Genomic DNA, 24,025 nt, shown 5'->3' with positions numbered 1-24,025 from the left:
TCTGCAACAGACTTATTACTCTTGGGAGTACGCTGTGATGCTTGAGCATGTAATTCGAGTGCTGATAAACGCTTGCGTGGCGGCGGGGTTTGAGGAGGACCTCCTCCTGCGGCCCCTAGACTAGAATCGTCGACTGATATTCTTCGTGGCGGAGCGGGAAATTGAAATGCTGGCTGGACCGGGGGTACCGTAGCAGGTACTGCATGGGGTGCCCCGGTGTCTGGAGGAGCAGGATGTGCCTGATTTACAGGGACTGGCGGAGCGCGAACAGGATCTGCATATTCAGGGACTGTGTCGTCCAGATAGGACGAAATAAAAATATCAGCTGCGGTCGGTTTGTGACGTAGCTTGGTCGGAACTAGTGGTGGCGGGAAATTACTGGATGCCTCCGGGGTCGCTTTTGGCAAGCCCTCGGCAAGAAGAGGATACATACCCTTAATAAGGGCATGCCTCTGTCTGTCTGACTGTTCGGCTTTGACTTGTTCACCTATCTCGATTAATTCTTTTTCTTGGGCTCGCTCTAAGGATTCTCTACTTAATTCTGACTTTCTGATTTCTTTTTCAGTTCTTTTATGAGCTTCTTTGCGCCATAACTCGATGGCATCTTTCTGTGACTGTCTGGCTTTCTTTTTCCATAATGCTTCTTCTACTCGCATGATGCATTCGGCATCCCATGTACCCGATACGGGCCATCTATACTTTTCTTCTAACTGTTTGGTATACTCTACCCATAAATCTAGATACAATATGGCACTTATGTCATGTTTCTGATACATAAAGTGACCTGGACTGTCCCTAGGCGGAACTGGAACTGCTGCTTCCAGCAGACCCTTTCTAGTTTTTAACTGACGTAACTTGGAAAATATGGGCATGACTGAACTGTAATCTAGACACAATACAATACACAATGAACACGATACTTATTCCCCATTCATACCACGACATTAAAATACATGAAAAACATTTAAAATAATCAGTTCGAACAGAATACTACCTGGAAATACTGAGAACAGAACACATAAATTTTCTCGAGAACAGAAACTGACTAGAACAGAAACTAGATGCACTGCTGAAACAGTACGAAACTTACCGGTCTCATAAAGAGACACGTCAGGACCCGCATCCACCGAAGTGGATACTTCGTTTGTGGGACTGTGTACCACCAACCCACAGACCAGAGTCAATTAAATTGACCCTGTCTAGATACCACCCCAGTAACGGTACTCACCGGGCAGCAAGAACGGAAGGCCTCAGACTGGACTGGACTGCTACGACGACGGACGACAAACTTCGGACTTCAGTTACGGGTGGACCTCCGGATACCTCGGACCTTGGACTCTTGGCTTGGGCTCTGGTCGGGACTCGCCGCGTTCCTCCACCGTCTCGTCTGGATGCTGGACCGCCTCCTCCGTCTCCTCCGTGGGCCTGAGGGATACTTGAGCAGAAATATCTGCCACTGCGCAGAAGAGTTCCGTCACGACTGCAGAGGGTCAGGGGGTCGGCGTGGCTTCACCGACGCGTGGGGAAAGGGCAAGTCCCTATTTGGGTGCCATTATGTGGTAAATAAATAAATAATACCCTATTTTTGACTAGACATATATCATAACAGATAGCTCAATAAATAAGAGTCAAGATTCGAGGTAGTAGGAGTTTTGCAGGTTTAATACAGCATAAGGACAGGAACAGGACAACCTGCATAGGAATAGGATGGCAGGGTGACAGGGCCCAGCAGCTGCTGGGGCTGGATCTGGGATGAGCGCGCTGACTTTTAATAACAATACATGAGCATATATACATAACGCAAACACATAGCATTACATTGCAGTAGGCGTAGCAGTGGGTGGAGCAATAGGTGTGACGCGTAGCAGTCGCGAAAGATAAAGGCAAAAGTAGGTGTAACTGGGCGTATACATAGACATGTGGTGCAGACGTAACAGGATATGTCATGAATGGGGCGGAAACCATAGAGGGGGCTACCTAAGGAGCCGGGACCTCTAACCTGATGGTGCGCGCAAACTAGCAATGACGTATCACTAGGAGAAGCTGGGGGCTATGAACTCTGTGCTAGGAGCAGAGACTGAAGTCTGGAGGGTCGGAGCGACATGTACCTAAACCCTATCTAGTATCTGATGTTTAGGGAACATGTTGATATGAACTAGAAGTTAGGAGGGGAAAGGCTAACTTGATTCTAAGACTGGACCATGCATTATTCTACATGTAGTGCGTGATGAAGAATATGAAGAATATGAAATGACCATTAAATGCAGTATTTCTCTAACGTGGAGGCGTGAAGGCTAGACAATGACGGAAACTATTGATGCAGTTCAGTAGCTTAGGAATGCAGAGAAGGAGGACTGAACTGATAACTGGAACTATAACATATTCTTGGCAGACTCAGAGACTGAGCCAGGCTGGACCGGGCACTGCGAGGCAGGAAGTAAGTGAAGGGTCGAGGATACAGGTGGGGGCTGTATCCCTCCTCAGCGAGGCTTCAGGAGACAGGAGCTGAATCTGGTGTCCGGGCCCTTTTGAGGCCTAGAAACGGGGACTTTATAATGGAATAACGTGCACACTGAGAAACGTGGCAACGTAGCTTTACATAGGCCTGATATTCGTATTATTCACGAGGACTGGAAACTGGCATACTAGAGGGGGACACAACTGTAATTGCGTCATTAATCAGACATGGGGAATGCATATGCATATTTAATCATGCACACATAACATATGATGGATGACACGTAGGGACACAGAACATGGCAAAATTTACTTTTCCACAAGGCACATTTGGCCACGCCCACCACCCTAGGAAAGTGCCTGCTTGATGGATGCTGTGCTAGCATATTTAAATTAAAATCATCCTTTTACCTGCTTCTGCTCCAAGGGACCCCCATAAAGCCTGCAGCTTTCAGGCCTGCCTCTGAGAGTAGCAATGTCTGGGTTGTAAATGTAATGAGGTTTTCCTTCCCTCTAGTTGTGACTGAGCACCAGGGAAGAGTACTCTTGGGTGACTTTCCATGGCCTGCTCAAGTTTGCCAATGAACCAGTCAATCAATTTGCAGTTATACAGCGCACAGCTGCTGCATATGAGGCACCCCGACAGTATCTGCTAGAGAGACTGATCTAGAGCAGTAGGATCTAGGCCTTAAAAAAGGGGGCTTTATTCTTTTTAGGTCAAGCCTAGACAGCCCTGTAGTCAGGTCCTTAACTTTTCACGCAAAACACGTTATTTAACTGTCTTGATAGAAAACGACCAGTAGAAGTCAGTAAAATACCTGAATTGCTTTCTGCTGAGGTACTTTCTTTTTTTATTTTTCAGGCCACTGCCTCTATTTAACTTTCTTGATAGAAAACAACCAGCAGAGGTCAGTAAAATACCAGAATCACTTTAACATTCTCTAGATTCCAGTCCATAGAAATTGTCTTCCACGAGCACCCGTAGACAATAATATTTTTTTCAAATATTGTTTTTTTAGTGATATGACCACCGAAGACCCTGATTATATAATAAAAACAAAGCTTTGGACTATAACATTTCCCGCTGAAAGGCAATATTTCTCTCCAGGTGCTCCCATACCTGGCATGTCACGCAGTGTGGTGCTCACTCCATGTTAAAGAACAGTAGATCTTTCAGCACCCAGGCTAATGTGCTGCATAGCTAAATACATATAAGGCCCCAAAGGCGAGGCTGATTGCTTTGCAAATGCTTGTTATTCAATGCCATTGCACGCATTCTACAATGAATGCAATGGCATGGCTTAGACTGAGGGTGAGGGGGGGCGCTCCAAAACAAGAAACCATGGGGGCCCTCACCACAGGGGCTGTGGGGGCCTCCGTTACGCCCCTGTATATATCTTGCTCATTTCAGTGACCTGTTGTTACTGCATAAACAAGTTCTTCCGATAGACAGAAACCTACCAACAATTACTGCAACTTTCCGACGTGGTTGCTTTCCCAGCTCGGGACATAATTGATGTTTGTGCCTGCACAGAAGCACTTTACTTACCCGCATGACCATCTACCGCCACTTTTAAAGAAGCTGGCCCATATGTTGTGTAAATGACGCTTGGAATGGACAAAGACAGGCAAGCCGGCTTGGAACAGCCATCAAATTTAACCAAAGCATCCATTACGTAACCGCCTGATGTGGCAACCGAATTATATGAAAATGAGGGGTTGAGAAGGAGAAAAAGCAATATGGAAAAAAATGTGTACCAGAATGAAAGCACGATCCGCGGAAGGCCGGAAATCAAGCTGGAGCAATTGGTACTCGGTCCAAGCTCCAGCCGAAACAAGAGGAAGTCGAGCTGGCACGCGCTGAGGCAATACATGCGAGAGTAATGTAGACAATGAATGGTAAGCCATGGGCGGGCTCCAAGCTTCTTCTTGTATACAACACACTTGCAAGCAAACGTGCATGTGCTGCCACAGGCGAGAGATTAAAAAATACTGCAGTTAGCAGGAAAACAAACTCGTTTCAAGTTTGGAAATGCTGAGCATCATTTCTGTGTCCATTGATAATGTTGTGAAATCATGCCTACCAGAATCATGTCATGATGTATATTTGTGTATCCAAATAAGAGGCAAATGCATAAGCAAGCACAAGTCTATTACATGGTTCATTTATATACTCTACTACTCAATATTATTTTGAGTATGTTTGAAATACTTTATGATGAAATTGAAGAAAAAATTGCTAAAGGTTAATTAGGCCTAATTTAGGGCCTGTGGAGCTGTGCGACACGCAGTCTTTGGTTTGCAAAGACTCATTGCACTGATTGTATTACTCTTTGGGAGTGGGTACTCTCCTAACTACGTGTCCGCACGCAATAATTTCTTTACACTCATACACATTATATGAGTATAGAAGCTCATAAGCTGTTTACTTAGGAGTGCGAATCTATCTATTCCTTTACTTCATTTATATACTCACCATATGAAAAGTTACATTGAGTTACTTGAATATTTGCAGTATGTTACCCGAGCACCCTGGATACACAACATACAAAATACTGAAAAATATAAGTTAACTGTTCTAGTAACAACTGTGAGAAGTTGGCCTGATATATGATGCTCACTAGTTCTAGTGATCACCTTGTATCATGCCAAGCAACCCTTATGGTGGAGGTTGTAAAGTCAACCTCATAGACAAGCTATCCTAGGGGTAGCATGGACTAAGCAGTCTTAGGCTAAACTCTGTAAAGGCATGTGAAGCAAGCTGTTTTACCATACACAATCCCCTTGAATACCAAATGAAAGGACACCACACAGATATATATTGAAAATATATATAGATTTATTTCTACAAATATCCCCTATACTCTTTATGAGCACAGAAGCAAATGCGTTAAAACAAAACACAGTTTAAAAGTTGCACAAATATGGATGAGCCCTAGGGGCCACCTAAACCATATACTAAAATAGTGGTATAAGAACCACTATGGGGAAAGTGAAGAGGCCTAGGGCCTGGGGAATCGCTGGAGCTGTTCAGGACTAACAGTGATGAAGTCGGGAAAGGCCCACGGGACTCGGGTGCAGCGCTTAAAGTGCACGCATACACCAATGCAATGTCAATGGTGCGTAAAAGTTACAAAGTTAGTGTTTAAGGAACCTTCCGATGGACCTACAAGGATAAAACTTTAGACACAGGCACTAAAGGTGTACACCAGTGTGGGAACACCGGCGTTGCCGAGTTATCTCACCCACAGGAAGCGGGTGCACAGGTGCGAAGTAGTGTCGGGTTTCGTCACGCAGGTCGATGGTGCTTGGAGCTGAAGGTGCTGCAGCCGGGTCGTCGTGAAGAGTTCCGGTGGATCCAAGGGTGGATCTGAAGAGGTGAAGACCTGAAAGCAGAGGGGACAATGTTCAAAGTCACTAGCCAGTGACTACCGTGGAACCAGGATGGAACCAGGCGATGTCGGGTGCAAACAGGTGATGAAGTGAAGATTGTCTCTGCAGCCACGTGGACACGAAGAGGTCAAGGATGTCCAGGAGTCGATCACAAGCTGTCCCACAATGGCTCTCGCTGATGGCAGTGTCGGCAACTTGATTGGAGCAACCAGGTCTTGGCAAAAGCAAGTCACGCAGGAATCGTTTCAAGCTTCTCACTCGGACCAGCAAGGTCAGAGCGGGTGCTCCTTTTCAGGGGAGCAAGGGCCAGTCTGGAGCAACCAGACCAGTGGTGTAAGTTGTAGTTTTCGTCGCCAAGATGGCCACTAGCCGCGTGGAAAGTGACTGGGATGGTGCGTCGAGTGGCAAAGTGCAAAAGGGCCCCACGCAGATCGTGGAGATGCTGGGGGGCTGATCTTCGGTGCAAATGCTGCTCGGTGTTGGGGCTTCTCAAACCCCAAAGCACAGCATTGAGGGTGCCTCGGGTGCTGCGCAGTCAGATCTTTGGGGGTCTTCCAAGATGTCCGGTCCCACGTCTCTCGGTGCCTCCACGGGTCTCTTCTTTTCAGGGACTGTGGATCGGGCTCTGATATGTCTGGGAGTCTGGGTCTTGTCAGGCTCTGGGCTCGGGCTCCGGCGGGAGGCGGCGGCAAAGCAGATGTCGAGTTGCTGGTTGGTGCCTGTATTCACAGGGTGGTCACTCCTTGGCCACAAGGGAGATTCTCTTCAGTCTTCTGATGTCGAAGTCCAAGTTTCTTCTGTATTTCAAGTCGAGTTCAGGATGATCTGAAGTCTAAGGACACAGCTCCTACTCTTATTCCAAATCTGGGGGCCGGATCACCTACTAGGTCCCTCCTCTGGGTGGGACCAGGAAGGGGGGTGGTTACACCCCCTTTCCTTTGTCCAGTTTCGCGCCAGGACTGGGGCTGGAGAGCCCCAGGACCGGTTTGAACTGGCCTATGCACAGGGACACCTTGTGTGCCCCAGGCATGTCTGATTCTATTCAGCCCTGTCCTACCCAATACACAAAATCCTGTCTGGGGTGGTGCTAGCACCTCCCAAGGCAGGAAACCCTTTGTCCAAGCTGCCCTCGCTGGAAGGACTCCCAGCAGCAGGAGGTCAGACTTGTGTCTGTGGTGGCAGCATCCATTTTGTGATGCTGAGGCTCTGTTTAACTTTAACCGGGGTTCAGGCTAGGTACAAGTCGTGTCCCTCTAGAAGGGTGGAATGCTACCCCCGTCGCCAGAACTGGCGAGGGGGTAGTATTCCAATTCGTATGACACCTTACTCGACATGTTTTGATAAAGCCAAACCAAAGATAGCATTTAACCGCGAGGCTCATAATGCACTTAAGAGTATATGGTATGGCAGTATCATGAAACAGCTAAAGGACATGGTTCCGAAAGCTGCAGACATGCTCAGCTCATGCCAGAGCACCATCTCACATATTTCCAAGCACTCTGCCTCCAGAATTGAAGAGGCCTTCCATAGGAGTGGCTGATAGGAACGTATGGTTCCATTTTAAGTTAGATATAGATATACTATACCTAAGTAAGGGGTGGTTATACCGACTTACCCCAGCTGAGTGATCAGCCAGTTGTGTCAAATATGGAGGCCAGGCCAGGGGTGGCACAATACGTGCTGCAGCCCCTGGTAGGCCTTGGAAGCACCTATGCCCTGGGTACCTGGGGTACACTGTTACAGGGGCCAATAAGGTGAACCAGTTCCAATTGGGTATGTACCTAAGGTACATGGAGTCCATTTTAAGGAGAGAGCAATTAGCCTGGGGCCCTGAATAGCAGGATCCCAGGCCAACTACGTCAAAAACCAGCTAAACACTAGGCAAAAAGTTTGGGGGTAACCATAGTCAGATATCCACCTTCCTACAACAACCTCATCTTGTTCTTAATAAAAACAAAATAAATCCCTTATTGGATTTTACTTTACGCTGCTACTTCCACGCTTGATTAGTCTCCACATTGTGAGATACTTTAAGTACTATACCCAAGCTTGGTTCCCAGGTTATTGTACAGAGGGCAATCTGATTACACAATTTGTTAATTGCACAACGCTTTGTCTTCAACCAAGACTGATTGCAACCTTACTGCTCTAACAAGCAATTTCCCCTGATTTATTAGAAATCTCATAAAGTAAATTTGCTCTTTTATGCAATGTAATTTACTGAAATCTCACTTCTACTGAACCATGACTTCATAAAGTGCACCGGTACAGTGGCTTCTACATCTACTTAAATGTAGGATTATGTTTTGTCTCTAGTGCCTTATGTTTACTATTCAGAGTCAACTAGTCAATAAAACTCTTATTTGCATACCAATTCCAATTCCAAAAATTCTTTATTTCGGCCATATAGGCCATAAAAGATACAGTAAAATACAATACATACATTTAAAACACAGTATTTTTACATATAAAAAGTCTCTACTGGACCAGCGGGGGATAGGGGGTGCAAGGTAGTACCAATTCAGGGGGACATTTCCTTCCTAATTATCCACGCTGCCAATAAGAATTTTGAAACAGCAAACACAATATGGCCCAGAGTATTAGTTTTCATGACCCTGTAAGCCTGTGGGTAATTCCTGCACCCCAGTTTCCGGCAGAGCGGTGCTAACCAGCGCTTCCTGGGTCTCTGGTAGGCATGGCATACAAACATTATATGTAGGTCATCTTCGTCCTGGGCTTTACAGCATGGGCAAAGTTTGTCACCCCCTATGGACCATTTGCAGGTAAATACTTTGGTGGGGAGTGTACCGAACCTCCATTGCACAAACAATTTCCTCGCCAGAACAGGAAAGATAAAATCCATAAAAGGTTCGAAAACATAAGAATTTTTGGATTCCATAAAACGTGCCGTCAGGGTGCCACTATTATAAGCATTTTCCAAGTGAGACAGGTTTTTGTTCTTGTACAACTGGGCCAGAGTTTTACGTGTGATCCTTTGGCAACCCTGAGCTGGATCATCCCATAAGTCTGGCAAGTTCATACTGAGCAATTCCGTCTTAATAAAAGCCAGCCAGGGAATTTTGTTGTTGCCATTCAGGCTCATTACATGAATGAGGTCCTGTCCGTAATGGTGCAGTTCCTCAGTAGTCCATATCCGAAGCCAAAACTTCACAGGTTTTGACAGAAGATCTTCAGCAATGGAGGGAAGACCCATATCTAGTCTTAGAGGCAGAAGTGGCGTGCCTTGCGGGAGACCAAGTAGGCGTCTTAAAAAACTATTTTCCACTCCTGCCAAAGCCTTCCCTGCTTTGTGTCCCCATAACTCGCTACCATACATGGCTGCTGCCTTGGCTTGGGACCTGTATGTTTCCAGGGCCGGGCTTACAGGCTTAAAGGTGGACTTGTTGGCCACCTTCAGCATTGCACCCGATAACTGGGACAGTTTTAGCCTGGATCTAGCTATCTGACAGTCCCATGAGAGGTTTTCCTGGAGTGTTACCCCCAAATATATAAAGGTCGAGACCCTCTCAAGACTGACTTCCCCCAGTGTGGGATTTGGTATAGTTTTGGTCGGGGGATTGAAGATCATGAACTTGGTCTTTTCCGTGTTCACCTCCAGCCCATGTTGGCGACAGAAAAGGCCAAAACCGTTCACGATCCTCTGAATCCCCATGGGGGATTTGGAAAGCAGGAGGGTATCGTCAGCAAACATTATTGCTGGGACCCTCCTGCCTGCCAGGAGCGGGGCATCATTATCCTTAACGTTATCAAGATGTAGTATGACACTATTAATGAAAAGACAGAACAGGGTCGGCGCCAAGACACAGCCCTGTCTGACTCCTCGATGGACCGGAAATCTGGACGAGAGCTTGCCCTCCCTCCCACACCTCACTTGTGCATAGTTGTTCTCATGCAACCTGATGATAATGCTGAGTAGCTGAGGGGGTACTCCTAGCTTTTGCAAAACCTCCCATAATTTCCTTCGAGGGACTAAATCGAAGGCTGACCTCAGATCCACGAAGACCATATACAGTCTTCCCCCCTCTAACGTCACCGTCTTCCAATAAAGGAGGAGGAGGCGGAAGATCTGGTCCATGGTCGACGTGTTCTTTCTGAAGCCAGCCTGGAGGGGGCTCATGATGTCATTGTCCTCCACCCAATCCAGCAGATGGTTAAGGATAAGGCGCGCAAAGAGCTTTTGGGGTACATCTATTAGGCTAATAGGCCTGTAGTTGGCCGGGAGCAGAGTGGACCCCTTCTTATGAATCGGTACAATCTCTGCCCCCAGCCAAGACCCGGGGATTGCCATACCTCCTAAAATGGCGTTAAAAAGAATAAGGAGGTACGGACCCCAGATGTCCGGGTGATGCCTAAAAAGATCCCCGGGTAGCTTATCCAAACCCGGCGCCTTCCCCAGCGATAAATGCTCCAGAGCAGCCTCCACCTCCCCTAGGGATAATTCCAAGACAGAGTCCTGGGAGCCTATGGGCACTGACAGGGCTATGTCAGGGCAGGTGTTCATGTCTTGATAGAGTGTCCCAAAGTGATCCTCCCAAACCGCGGGGGCAATGTTGGGTTCAATTGCTTCCTTAAGTTCCCCCGTCCCATAGTTTACCAGGGCCCAGAATCTCCGGGAATCCCTGGCTTTTAGGGCATCATGAAGGTCCTGCCAGTGGTTCCAGTCCCACTCGGTCCTAGCATTTGCCATCACTGATTTATACTCCTTCCTAAGGTCACGTACCTTGGTCTTATTTGACCCCTCCTTGATTGCGGCAATAAGCTCAGATTTGGCTGCCCTGCAGGAGGAGGTGTACCAGGTGGGAACGTGGGTCTTTTTCTTTCGGGTTGGCACCACAGGCTGAAATACCTCCGCCAGATCCCTCACTAATTCCTGGTGTATGCTACCCAGTTTCTCGTTAAATTCTGGGATTCTTGGTTCATTTAAAAGCACATCCACCTCTATGAACCTTGGGAGTGCCAACTCGTATAGCTTATTAATGGCATCTTCTGAGCTCACGAGCTTTCCCCACTTAACCCGACGTCTGTTTGTTGTAAGAAGCAGCTCCCCCATATCTTCACCTCCGGTACCTTTGGATGGACCCGCTTGGGACAGGGGCTGCTGGATGTTTAAGCAAAGGGCGTTGTGGTCACTGTCTGACCTATTTATTACCCTGAAGTCGAGGACTTTTGGCCAAAGTGTGATATCTATCATGATGTAATCTAGCCTCGACTCATGGCCCCTTCTGTTGAAAGTACACACTGAGGGGGTATCGGAAGGGGTACGACCATTACAAGCCCTCAGTGCGAAGTTCAAGGTGAGGGACATGAGTTGTATTACTAGAGGGGACCAGGCTTTAGGGTGGGGCGAGGACGATGGTGGAACCCCCCAGTAGTCATCCTCGGCAGTGGGGGCACCCTCCAGTAGGCCTTCCAGGGGTTCAAAATGGCAATTAAAGTCTCCTCCCAGCACTACCTTGAAGTCTCCTGGCAGTTGACCCAGGAAGGAGGACAAATCGTTTAGGGTGGGCGATTCGTTTGGCGCGGCAACTGGTCGCGAGTAGACATTAACAATAGCCCACGATGGTTTGCCAGGCCATGTGAGCAGTACACACTGGATGTCCTGCGAAAACGTATGCACCTGTTCCGCCTGGCACCCAGTGTGACTCGCAATCCAGATTGCCAAGCCTCCTGACGGCCTCCCCTTCCCACTCCATTTTGCAGGAATTTCAAATATTTCGAACCCTCTCATGGTTTGGGGTTCCCTCGCCCATGTTTCCTGGAAAAGGAGGATATCATTGACACCCAATAGTTGATCCCACTCCGGTGTGCCTTCCTTATTTGCGATTCCTGCCACATTCCAGGAGAGGATTCTCAACCCAGGATCTGGTAGTAGTGTACCTTGACCTCCAGTAGGAGGTTGCGCGGTAACTATCGGTGGGTAAGTGTCTGACAGAGCAATGTTACAAACCGTGGTGGTGGGTGGACCATCCACCTCCGCCTCCTCAAGTTGCAAACTATGGTCAGACCCAATGTTCGGTGGAAGCCCTTGTTGGCCCGGACTATCATCCAGGGTAACCATTCGTTCTTTATCGGTATCCAGTGGGCCACTTTCAGATACAGGGGCAGCACTCAATCCCGCCCAACTTTGCGCCTCACCCACCGGCTTTCCATGGCTGAGGAGAATCTCCCCAGTTTGTGGTCAGTCGACCTGGTCTAGGCAGGAAAATCTATTGTGATGTATGATATTGGCCGGAACAGGTGGTAAGTATTGCCTTGGTCTATAATGTGAGCCATCTACAGCAAAGCCTACTCTAGTCCACCCCTTCTCCCTCCCCACCTCCGTGTTGCAAGCATTTGGGTAGAAGTGTGAGAGGGGTACTAATTCAATGTTGGACTTATCAGGCCTTACAAGCCAATTGCAGATGTAGTTGGCGACATGTGGGCTTTTGAAACTTACAATGATGCAATCCCCTGCCCTGTTCTTTGGGGTAAGGCCAATCCATGGGATCCTCCTGACCATCAGAACCTCACCTTTCAGGTTTGGGGGCAGCGGCCTATTAATACTAAGCCAACTTATGACCTTGTTGCGTAAAGAGTCCTGAGGCTCCCTTATGTCACCCGTTAGCTCGGGTACTCCCACCATGATTGTTGTGTATGGAACTGCTTCTGGGGGCAGATTTACCACCCTGCGCCTGTCATGGGGGGAAGTAGTGTTACCAGTGAGACCGTTAGTAGAGTTCTCAACTCCCCTTGGTTGGGGAGCAGGAATTAGCTTAGATCTCCTAGGGGCCGGAACCGGGGGCCTAGGCGTTGGAGCTAGCAAAGGGTGCGTTTGAGAGACAAGCGCACCATTTGTACTAGGCGGTGAATATATACGTCCTCAATGACCCAAGATCAGTATACATAGAAGGATTGACTGTCATCCTTCCTCGCAAGGCCACTTATGCCTTATATACTCTTTGACGCTTAACAAACCAGAAATTAAAAGAAAAGAGATTTTTTTCTACAGCCACAAATAAAAAGCCCTGAAGAAGTCCTACGGACGAAACGCGTTGGCTACGTTTCTTTTTGAACTGGAAGATTGTTAATAAAAGCAAAAGAAAAAAAGAACCTCAAGTCCTACTGAAATGTTTTTTGGAAGAATGGATTTAATGTTATTGTAAAAGACACACTGTGTGGGGTGCTGTACCATTTTGCTGTTTTGAATCATTGGGAGTCTAGGGGTATATGACTTCAGGTTAATAGCACCCACAATAAATCTACTGGACCACAATATATAGGATAAAGTGCAGATCGCTTGGCCCGATACCCCTGCTCTAGTGCTTTATATTTCTAGATCAGTGTTCGAATACGGAAGACTCTCCGGCTGTTTACATACACTTACAGTTTTGTTATCACAAGTCTGTTTAACCCGTTGACCGCGGTGGAAATTCCGCTGCAGTTTAGGTGATTTATGACTGGGCGTGGTTCGGACGGACCCCGGCCGTACCGCGCAAACGCCCACCATGAGGACCCTATTGATCCTAATAGCTAAAGTACTAAAACAGCTCCCGATAGGCAAAACTCCGGGTCCTGATGGCCTGCCGCTTACTTTCTATTGGGTTTTCTATCCGCAACTACAGTACAATATGCTCCATCTCTTTAATAGCTTCACTGATCACTCGGGCCTCTCCCCCACGATGAATGAGGCGAAAATAGTGCTTATCCCCAAGCCCCGAAAGGATCCGGCCCTGCCAGCTTCCTTTCGCCCTATTGCCCTGTTAAACACTGACGCCAAGATATTCACAAAAATCCTGGCGAATCGTTTGGAACCACATCTCCCGGGTCTCATTGACCCGATCAAGTAGGGTTTATCGGCCACTGTCAGGTTGCAGACAATATTCGCCGGATAGCCCATCTAGTGGAGAAAGAGTGAATCAGAGATATCCCTGCCTGTCTGGTGTCTCTAGATGCCGAAAGGGCATTCAATCAATCAATCAATCATGCCATTTGTATAGCGCACTACTCACCCGGGAGGGTCTCAAGGCGCTTGGGAGGAGGGGTATGCTACTGCTCGAACAGCCAGGTCTTGAGTTGTTTCCTGAAGGCGAGATGGTCCTGGGTCAGCCGAAGGTGGATGGGGAGGGAGTTCCAAGTCTTGGCAGCCAGGTAAGAGAAGGATCTTCCTCCGGCAGTGGCTCTTCGGATGCGTGGTACGGCTGCGAGGGCGAGGCTGGTGGACCGTAGCTGGCGGGTGGGCGTGTAGAAGGTCAGGCGGTCGTTGAGGTACTTGGGGCCCAGGTCGTGGAGAGACTTGTGTGCGTGGGTGAGGAGCCGGAACGTGATCCTCTTGTCGACGGGGAGCCAGTGCAGGTTCCTCAGGTGGCTGGAGATGTGGCTGCGTTGGGGGACATCCAGGATGAGTCGGGCGGAGGCGTTCTGGATGCGCTGGAGTCTTTTCTGTAGCTTGGCTGTGGTTCCGGCGTAGGGGGCGTTTCCGTAGTCCAGTCGGCTGGTGACGAGTGCCTGGGTGACAGTCTTCCTGGTCTCGGTCGGGATCCAGCGGAAGATCTTGCGAAGCATACGCAGGGTGTTGAAGCACGATGAGGAGACGGCGTTGACTTGTCTGGTCATCAAGAGGGAGGGGTCCAGGATGAAGCCCAGGTTGCGTGCGTGGTCGGTTGGCTTGGGTGCGGTGCCCAGGGCTGGGGGCCACCAGGAGTCGTCCCAGGCGGAGGGCGAAGATCCCAGGATGAGGACTTCCGTCTTGTCCGAGTTCAGTTTCAGGCGGCTGTCCTTCATTCACTCGGCGACGTCTTTCATCCCTTCGTGTAGGCAGGTTCTGGCGGTATCGGGGTCTCTGGTGAGGGAGAGGATTAGCTGGGTGTCGTCAGCGTAAGAGATGATGTTGAGGTTGTGCTGGCGTGCGATGGCTGCGAGAGGTTTCATGTAGATGTTGAAGAGGGTGGGGCTGAGTGAAGATCCTTGCGGGACGCCGCAGATGACTTCGGTGGCCTCGGAGCGAAACGGGGGGAGGCGGACTCTTTGTGTTCTTCCGGTGAGGAACGAGATGATCCACTCCAGTGCCTTCTCTTGGATACCGATGTTGCTGAGGCGCTGGACTAGGGTGCGGTGGCAGACCGTGTCGAACGCAGCGGAGAGGCATTTGATTGTGTGGACTGAGCATTCTCAGGGAGGTCCTCTAGAAGGTTGGTCTGGGACCCTGGATGATCTCTAAACTGATGGCCCCATATGCGGAACCCACCACTCGCATTCGGTTTAATGGCTCTTTTACAGCTCCTATTCCAATTCATCGCGATACTAGACAGGGGTGCCCGCTCTCTCCCTTACTATTTGCCCTTGTGGTTGAACCCCTGGCTATTGCTATACGCCGTAATCAAGATATACAGGGTATCCACATGGGTTGCTATGAGCATAAAGACTCTCTCTTCGCTGATGATCTTCTCCTATCCCTGTCCTCCCCATCGACCACCCTTGCTGCAGTGGCGACACTCCTGGGGTCCTTTAAAGCCGCGTCCTGTTATCGGATCAACCTTGCAAAATCCCATGCCCTCAATCTTAAATTTTTGGCCCTGGAGGTCCAGGGACTGCGGGACTTGATCCTGGTGCAGTTGACCGATGTTTCGATTCGCTATCTGGGCCTGGACCTGACCCCTACACTTCCGTCTTGGACCTCGTCTAATTGGCCCAAATATTGGAGGTCCATACGAGAGGAAATGCGCAGATGGGAAGGCCTTCCCCTGGTGTAGTTAGGGCTACTCAACACCATCAAAATGTCTCTACTTCCTAAAATACTTTATCTCTTCCAATCTCTTCCCACCCCCATACCACAAGCGGACATTCTGGCCCTGCAGCAAGATTTTACCAAATTTGTATGGGGAAATCTCGCCCTCGCTTCTCTCACAAGATTCTTATGCTTCCTAGATCCCGGGGGGTCTTGCCTGTCCCAACTTGATGGAATACTACTTGGCCTGCCATCTCCGGTTTATATCTGAATGGATTTTTGCAGAAAGCAAGAAGCATTGGTTCCACTTGGACCAGGCGGTAGCCTGTGGACCCTTGTGGGACCTAGCCTGGCTACCACGCGGGGCCCGTCCCGCAGTGCTTATATAGCTACTCCAATGAGAAGGGTCCTGGAGATCTGGGATAGACTGGCCTAATGACGTTTCCAACACACCTCTAACACGTAACCCCCTGTTTCCCCCTGCCTTACAACCTCAGGATTCCTGGACTGTGGAGGGCCGGCGAGTTACCCAGGATTTCTTCCAGTGCACCGCACTCCGTACCTTTGAACAGTGCAAACAAACCTTTCACCTCTCGGAAAGCACGCTTGCAATATTATCAGTTGAGACATTGGCTTCTCTCCCCAACATATGTCCGGGAAGTTACACAACAGCTCACCCCTTCTGAATCATTGGTTCATAGATTTGAGGGGTCAAGGGGCCTCATATACAAAACTTACTCTGTTCTACAGCACTCTCAACAACTCACGCCTCATAGCTATCAGATGCGTTGGGCCTCTGACCTGGTCGCTGACATCTCCCCGGAGAAGTGGGCCGGCTTGTGGAGAGACATCCCTAATGTCTACCGCAGTACACCTCAGTTCGAATCAGCATACAAACTAATGACACAATGGTACTATACCCCCACTCGCCTCCATCGGATGTTCCTGAACTCCCCTCCGAGGTGCCAGAGTGATAGAGGGGAATTCCTGCCCATCTGGTGGTCTTGCCCTGGTCTCACGTTGTTTTGGAAGGAGGTCCTCAATCACATTAAAAAAGTGGTTGGTTTCCCGGGTCCCTCTACACCGTCATTAACGATTTTGGGCATTAAACCTGGCACGCTGAAAGCCATGACTACCGAGGAATGGCATCTGATCCTTCACCTGCTGGGAACGGCGAGACAGTCCATTGCCTCCTGTTGGAAAAGACCCCATCCTCCTCCCATTGCTGCTTGGTTCCTTCGGTTGTGGGATGCCCTGGCCTTATAATTACTCACGGCACGGCTTAATCACACGAACACACGATTCGAGCGCATTTGGCTGCCACTTATAGGCCACTTAAATAAATAAATCCATATTTGTAAAGCACAAACTACTCACCCTTATGGGTCTCAAGGTCCTGGGGGCCGTCATGGAAATTAAGTGAGCTATTGCCCAGAGTCACATGGTGCTGAGCTGAGCTGCTTCCGGAGCCGAGGATCAAACCGTGAAACCTGTGCTCTGAAGACATCTGCCCTGGCCGCTGCACCACACCTCTCCTAGACTGAGCACTCCCGCCTGATGCCCCCCCAGCCTGCGTGCCCTGCAGCTGTTTGAAAACTCCCTGGAGCCCTTCATTCGGGGTCGGAAACCAGAATCCCAGAACGGCCCACTTGAACTAGCAGGCAGGTCTTCTAGTCCCCGAGAACCACGGCCCCCACCCTGGGCCTCGTCTCTCCACAGCGCATCCAGATTTGAACCCCCCTGGCTCCCCTCCCGTTGCTGGCTTAACCCCTCTGTTGCTGTCTTTTCATCTCTTCCAATTTCGATTTCATTCTTTCTTTTGTTGTGTGTTTTCGTTCTTCTTAAATATGGCAGAGGTTGTTTAGTATTGTGGCAGCGCAAGGTATTTCCTCTTCGTGAGGTGAGGGTTTCATAGTTGCTTGGGCTCAGCCTACTAGGACCCTACTTTATCTCCAGCTGTAGTGCTATGCCATTCTTCCAATGCAAGATCGGAGTCTGGACTGGCTATTGTACTCTTGTTCCGTTGTTCTTGTTCCGTTGTTCCGTTGTTCTTACTGCAACATGTGCCTTCTATTTGCTTGTTTTCAATAAACAGACATTAAACAAAAAACTACCCCTTAAAACTACCCTTAAAAACTAAACCAAATCCCCCACCCCTTATAAACTACCCCGAACCTCCCACCCCCTAAAAACTAGCTTGAACTCATCCCACCCTCTAAACACTATCCCGAACCCCCTACCCCTTAAAACGAACTTGAACCCCTCTGGCCGCTAAATACCAACCTGAACCCCCACCCCCTAAAAACTAACTTGAACCCCTTCTACCCCCGAAATACTAACCGTAACCACCCAACCCCTTAAAAAATAACACAAGCCCTCCCAGCCCCTAAAAACGAACTAGACCCCCACCCCTAAATACTAACCCGAACCACCCTACCCCCTAAATACTAACACAAACCCTCCCAGCCCCTAAAAGCAAACTCAAACCCCCCGCCCCCCAAAAACTAAATCGTACCCCTCACACCCCCTAAAAATTAACCCCAAACCCCCTTAAAACTAGCCGAACCTCCCCACTCCAGAAAAACGTACACAAACCCCCAAAAAAGAACCCAAACACGCCCGCTCCACCCATGAACCCCTCTTACTTCTTCCTGTCCGACGCTCCTCTGAACTCCGCCCTGCGCAAAGACTAGATCAGCTTAGCCTGAACAACGAACATGAGTGGTTCGGGCTAAGTCATTGTTCGTGCAAGTCATTGTTTGGCTTGCGTGACTCCTGAACTTGTTGTTCCGGAGTCATTCTTGAGGATGTTTCCCAAGCAGGGCTTTAAGTAGGATGAAAAAACTGGGGGGTCTCTCACTGGGGCATGGCCGCTGTAGTTAGGCATGGCTTAAAACACTTAAGCTAAAAATCTGTCCTTAGTGTAGTGTGCCACCCCACTGGTATTTTACTGTTTCTGTAATTGCATCCAGAAAAATAATACAGCAAGCAACATTACACCTACAACAAGCCAGGACTATTGGCTTTGTCCATTGTTGCCAATGGTTGCTAGTTGCATAAGATAAATAACTAACATCTTTTACTTCATTGTATTTAATATAGAAAATGCTACTCGCTCTTGTGGGCAAGGTTGTGGTGTAAGGCTAGAGCAGCCGACCTTCAAGCTGAAAAAACAGGTTCGAGCCTCATGTCCTGTGATTCAAAAAATGAATTTGGCCTTGTGTAATGTAACTGGTGCTCATGTAAAGCGCTCCAAGTTTGCGAAATATAGAACTGAAAAAGGAGTCTCTTTGAAGTTACATCAAAGGCAGTGACGGGTTGTACTATTGCAGAGTTAAGTTTTTTAATCACCCTGAGTGTAAATATGGAGAGCCCCATAGAGACCTGTATGGGCACCTGCTTTTAAAAACTGCCGGTGCTGAGCCCTGAATCTAAGGAAGTTTAACGGCACGAAGGACATTGGGGAACAACCACGCATCTAGGCAGTGAGGAAGAGGAGTGTACCTAAGAAGAAAGGGCCCTGCTTTGTCAAATTTAGAATTTTGCGCTAATATTGCACTATCTCGAGTGAAAAAGCTGGCTGAGAAGGAGGAATGGATAGAGAACTAAAGAACTGCATAAGAAGAATCTATGAAACAGGGTATGGAGGGCCTCCTTCCCTCAGTGCAGGGCAGTGAGACCCTTCAGAGTGAGTGGCCTTATTGAAAGCATGGTGCGATTAGACAAGATTGAAACTCTGAACAACTGCAGCTGGGTCTGATGAAGCAAATCTTGGCGCTTCCCCCAGAGTTGAGCTCTGATGATGGGAGGGCTGGCATAGAGACCTTGTGCTTCTTTTTGTGACGTTAAAGGGGAGGAGACTTATCTACGATGCATAGGGTTTATAGATTGCTGGGAAATTACCTTTGTATTTCAATTCAATTAGTCTTTATTCGATCATTTCAATCATAAAAGACACAGTACAACATAAAAGTGTCATCTAAAATAATAAATACCGCCCTAAGAGCATAGAATACTCACAAGATTTAATATCAACATTATCCAAAATTCCTAACTATTGTGAACTATATAATAATATGTTATATTACTGAAAATAAAAATAAAAACCCAATTAATAAAATTCGAACAGGGGAGCCTTCTTTTCGGGGGCACATTCAAGCAACACATGGAATTCCCAAACCAGCCTCCAGGTTTAACCATCTCAAAGACCAGAACCAGCTGAGAAATTTCGCCATAGCGATAACAATATCTGGGGGGTATTAGATACCAGAATAAGAAATGCTGTCATACATGATCTGGTACCAAAATTAGAACATAGTGGCTTAAGCCACCTGCGACGGGGGCCCTTGTAAGCTGGGCACACAAAAAGTACATGTGTTACCGACTCTTCCTTTGATGGGCACGAAGGGCAATTGATATCTGTAGCCTTATTCCATATAGCAGTGAAAGATCCTAGGGGGAGGGTACCTACTCTAAATTGGTGGTATAGTTTTCTGTCACCAGATTTGGTGATCAAATTCCAGTATGCCTCTAATTCCGGAAGAAGTTTATGCTCCATAAAGATACCTGTGAGCGAGCTACCTCTTACTATCGACAGGGTCTTCCTAGAAATCATGGTCCAGTAGAGTTCTTTATACTCAGTTTTGCTGGGAAATGAATTCCGAGAGGTGTGGCGCCGCGGCCAGGGCGACTGACGCTGGAATCTGGGGACCACGGTTCGATCCCCGGCTCCGGCGGCAGGTTAGCCCAGCACCATGTGACTCTGGGCAATAGCTCGCTTAATCTTCCCGACGGCCCCCAGCGCCTAGAGACCCTTACGGGTGATTGTGCGCTTTACAAATGTGGACTTTTACTATTGGATCTTCCCACAAGTGGCGGAGCCCCATATCATTCAAGTTACTCTTGATCTTCTGCAACCATTTAATCTTTGAGGACTGGGCGGCTTGTCTAATGTACATAAGGGCATTGGCGTAAGACGCCAATTCTGGAGTGGTCCAGATCCTCCTCCAATAGGCTAATGGCCTGAATCCCGCAACGTCATCAATAGAAAGACAGCCTAAGTCTAACAACAGGGGCTTGATTGGGGTGGATTGAGGCAGGGCAGTCAGTGATCTGAGGAACTTATTTTGCGCAGTGAGGGCTGGCATAGAGACCTCGTGCTTCTTTTTGTGATGTTACAGGGAAGGAGATTTATCTACGATGCATAGAGTGTATAGATTGCTTGGAAATTACCTTTGTATTTCACTATACTAATTCATCAATAATCCTTTATGGGTTCCGGAATAGCGAACTACTCGCAGAAAAAGCGCTTCGGCGCCTCATCAGGGGTAGTAAGGACTATATAAATGCAATTAAATACAATACAATACAAGTAACCTGGAGAGGAAACCGGTGTGACTTTTATAGTGGTACTATGTTCAGCCAGTATGAAAGATGCGATTCTTGGAGGTACAGTACAGAAAGGGACGATGATGTATGATGAACTGCAAGTTCTGTTTTTCCAAACTTGTAACACCACTGCTGAGCTGATGGATGAACGGATGACTGTGTGGTAATAAGTCTCAGCTGGGCGTCGTACATATAGTATTGAATACCTAGAGGAGAGTGGAGAAAGGACTCACTACAGCTAATCCTCTTTACCTCAGACCTAAAGTTTAATTTCAGGTTTATCATTGGGTTGTGAATTTGGCCACTTGCCATGTGATGGGGTTTCTATTTGCAAACTGCACATGCTTCTCCTTTGTGAATGATTCACAACTGCACTTAGACGATGTGATTGTGATGTCCGTGAAGAATTCCCATTTTCCAAACTTGAGGAATTTACTCTGACCTTCATATTCCTTGCTGTAGAAGTGGCTACTGTTTTTTTTAAAATATATATAGCCAAGTAGGTGTTGGCCTGCACGTATTGGACAAATAAATGTAGTCATTGCTTGGAAATGCTTCTATTGTGGTGTCCAAGATAAGCATAATATAGTCAACCTTAATTATGTCAACACGGCCTTGGCGGCCTATGTGTGTGGACAGGGCGGGTTTTTCCTTCATACCCACGTAGCATTATGGAATATTGGTTTGACATTTGTGTAACAGAAAGTGTATGTTTTCAATATATCCAATAGGTACACGATGTAAGCAAGGGGTCTTTATCCCAGCAGGTGTGGCAGACTGGGAGCCATGAGGGGTGCATGCTCAGATGAAGGGCCAGTGTCTGCACAGCAAGAGGATTCCACTACATTATATTGTCTTTTCTGCATATGTGGCGAGCATTTGGTGACAGCTTTGCATGTTCACAGGTAATGATGTCAAGGACTACGGTGACCTGCATTTCGACGATGTTGAAAATGACGTACCTTTTGAAAATGTGAAGAACCCCAGGACGGTGGGGCTGGCTAACGAGAAGCTGGCAAAGACGGTGACCGAAGTGAAGAGAAACGGAAGAATCTGTCTAACCGTGGGAGGGGATCACAGGTATTCCTTCAATCCAGACTTTTCAAACTTTAATGTTAATGTGTGAAAAACAGTCCAGGCTAAGAGGACCTATTTGCAGTTCTATTTACCCTGGAGCAGCCATTGGGGGGAATTAGAGCGCTGTATAGAGTAGGTTCTAGAATATCTAGTCATTGAAAAAGCGATTAACTGAGAGGCAGGCTCTCATGAAAATATATATACAAAATGGCAAGTTGGGAATGTTTCAAATTTGGAGAAATCGCGTGATGCCACATATTAGTATACGGTGTGGCTTTAGCAGGTGAGCTTGCTTTCACGTAGGGTTCCGCTGTGCCTATAGTACATTCAGAGGGGCATGGTTGGACTGGCCTACAGGGCAATCAGGCACCACCTGCAGGGCTGGTCTGACTAATCAGCGTGCGGCCATTTTGTCGGCGTGTGGGACTGTTTTATGGTGCGTTGATCCGTTGATATTTAACACAAATATTGCATGCAGCAAGCACAAATCATTCCGTCACCCATATCGTTGCTAAACACATATCCTCGTTTTTACAAGTTCCAAACTGCCCCGATTCCTAAATATGGGCTGCATTTTTAGCTATATTTTTAGCTATATGATTCACAAATGGGGGGCGCGTTTATTTTGGTGCCCATACCTATTTTTTGCCCCAGCCTGACCCTGCAGATGGGCAGAATTCGTCAAGGAGTTAAGAACGAGGCTGAGTTAGATCTTGTCTAAGAAAAATGCTGGTGCGTTACCAGAATATCATGGCCTTAATATTGTCTGATATAAATACTGTGACCCAACCTTTGTCCACCAAAAGAAATGCCCCATTGGAGTTAATAAAATAAAATCTACACTCAATGATGCAAGACAGTTGTGAACGATATTTAGCACAAGATTTCTTTGCTAGACAACATTTTTGTAACTGATATTTTGACCTACAAAGGATAGGAGAGAGAGTTCCCGCTTTTAGGTGGTCAGCTCATGGTGTAAACGAGATTATTCACCATTTTCTTGAAGCTATAGGTTTACAATTCGACTACGTTTTTGCCAAACGATGTGTGTTCTCTTCTTGAAACTATCAAATTGGAGTGCAGCAATTCAGGAGATTTGTGGTGGATTTTGCCCATTGAACCAGATAAGCAATTGGCAAAATGCATCCGCTTTTCATGGAGTGTCGTTTAAGGGATTTCAGGGAGTGTGTGAGGTGGTTACTCTGACACGAGTCAGAAATCGGACCAGTCCCCACACACAGGCCAGCTTTCACTTTTTGTTTGTAACTCTACACGAATATGTTTATTTTAAAAAAAACACGCACACACACATTTCCATAAAACAGAATGGAGATAGAATCAAGAGCACTTCTTATGAAATTGAGGTAAAAATAATTCATGTGTTTATCATTAAAAGACACACTATGCTACCTGCTTAATTACAACATGTTAGAAATCAGTTTAGATACTGAATGACAATTGCGATTTTAAATAAATGTATTTGTGGAGCGACTGCCTCTCGCTCACCATTTTTGCCCTACCTAACCTGTGCACAACAAACAATGGATTCATGAAATAATAAATCATTGAGCATAAGCTTGTCCCCAAGCTTGCTCTTCAAGCCTTCACCGACTCAGGAGCAATGAAGTTGCTTAAGCACTTGTCACTTTACATCTCTAGGCCTTTTTTGGTCTGGTGTAATTATGCTCACTTCTCATGAAGAGCTTCTGGAGGTGCTATGAATGTCATATAAATATTAATCCACATTTGTAAAGCGCGAACAATCACCCGTAAGGGTCTCTAGGCGCTGGGGGCCGTCGGGAAGATTAAGCAAGCTATTGCCCAGAGTCACATGGGCTCATCTGCCGTTGGCACCGGGGATCGAACCATGATCCGCAGATTCTGGAGTCAGTCGCCCTGGCTGCGGCACCACACCTCTTCCATATAAATCTGAGACTGACTATTGCACAATATAGCACCTTTAACTATAATGTATGCACACCAAGT

General features: G+C 47.5%; 1 protein-coding gene across 1 annotated transcript in view; it reads left to right on the top strand.

Annotated features, from left to right (window-relative positions):
• ARG1 (arginase 1) overlaps positions 1–24,025 on the top strand; it is a 176,650-nt gene that overhangs the window by 92,731 nt on the left and 59,894 nt on the right. Inside the window, exon 3 of the mRNA XM_078648859.1 lies at positions 21,868–22,042. Within this exon, the coding sequence (XP_078504985.1) occupies positions 21,868–22,042 (175 nt within the window). The remainder of the gene's footprint in view (positions 1–21,867; positions 22,043–24,025) is intronic.

The sequence above is a fragment of the Lissotriton helveticus genome, chromosome 6 (genome assembly GCF_964261635.1).
Source record: "Lissotriton helveticus chromosome 6, aLisHel1.1, whole genome shotgun sequence".
NCBI classification, from domain to species: domain Eukaryota; kingdom Metazoa; phylum Chordata; class Amphibia; order Caudata; family Salamandridae; genus Lissotriton; species Lissotriton helveticus.
This window is presented reverse-complemented; position numbering and strand designations above follow the sequence as displayed.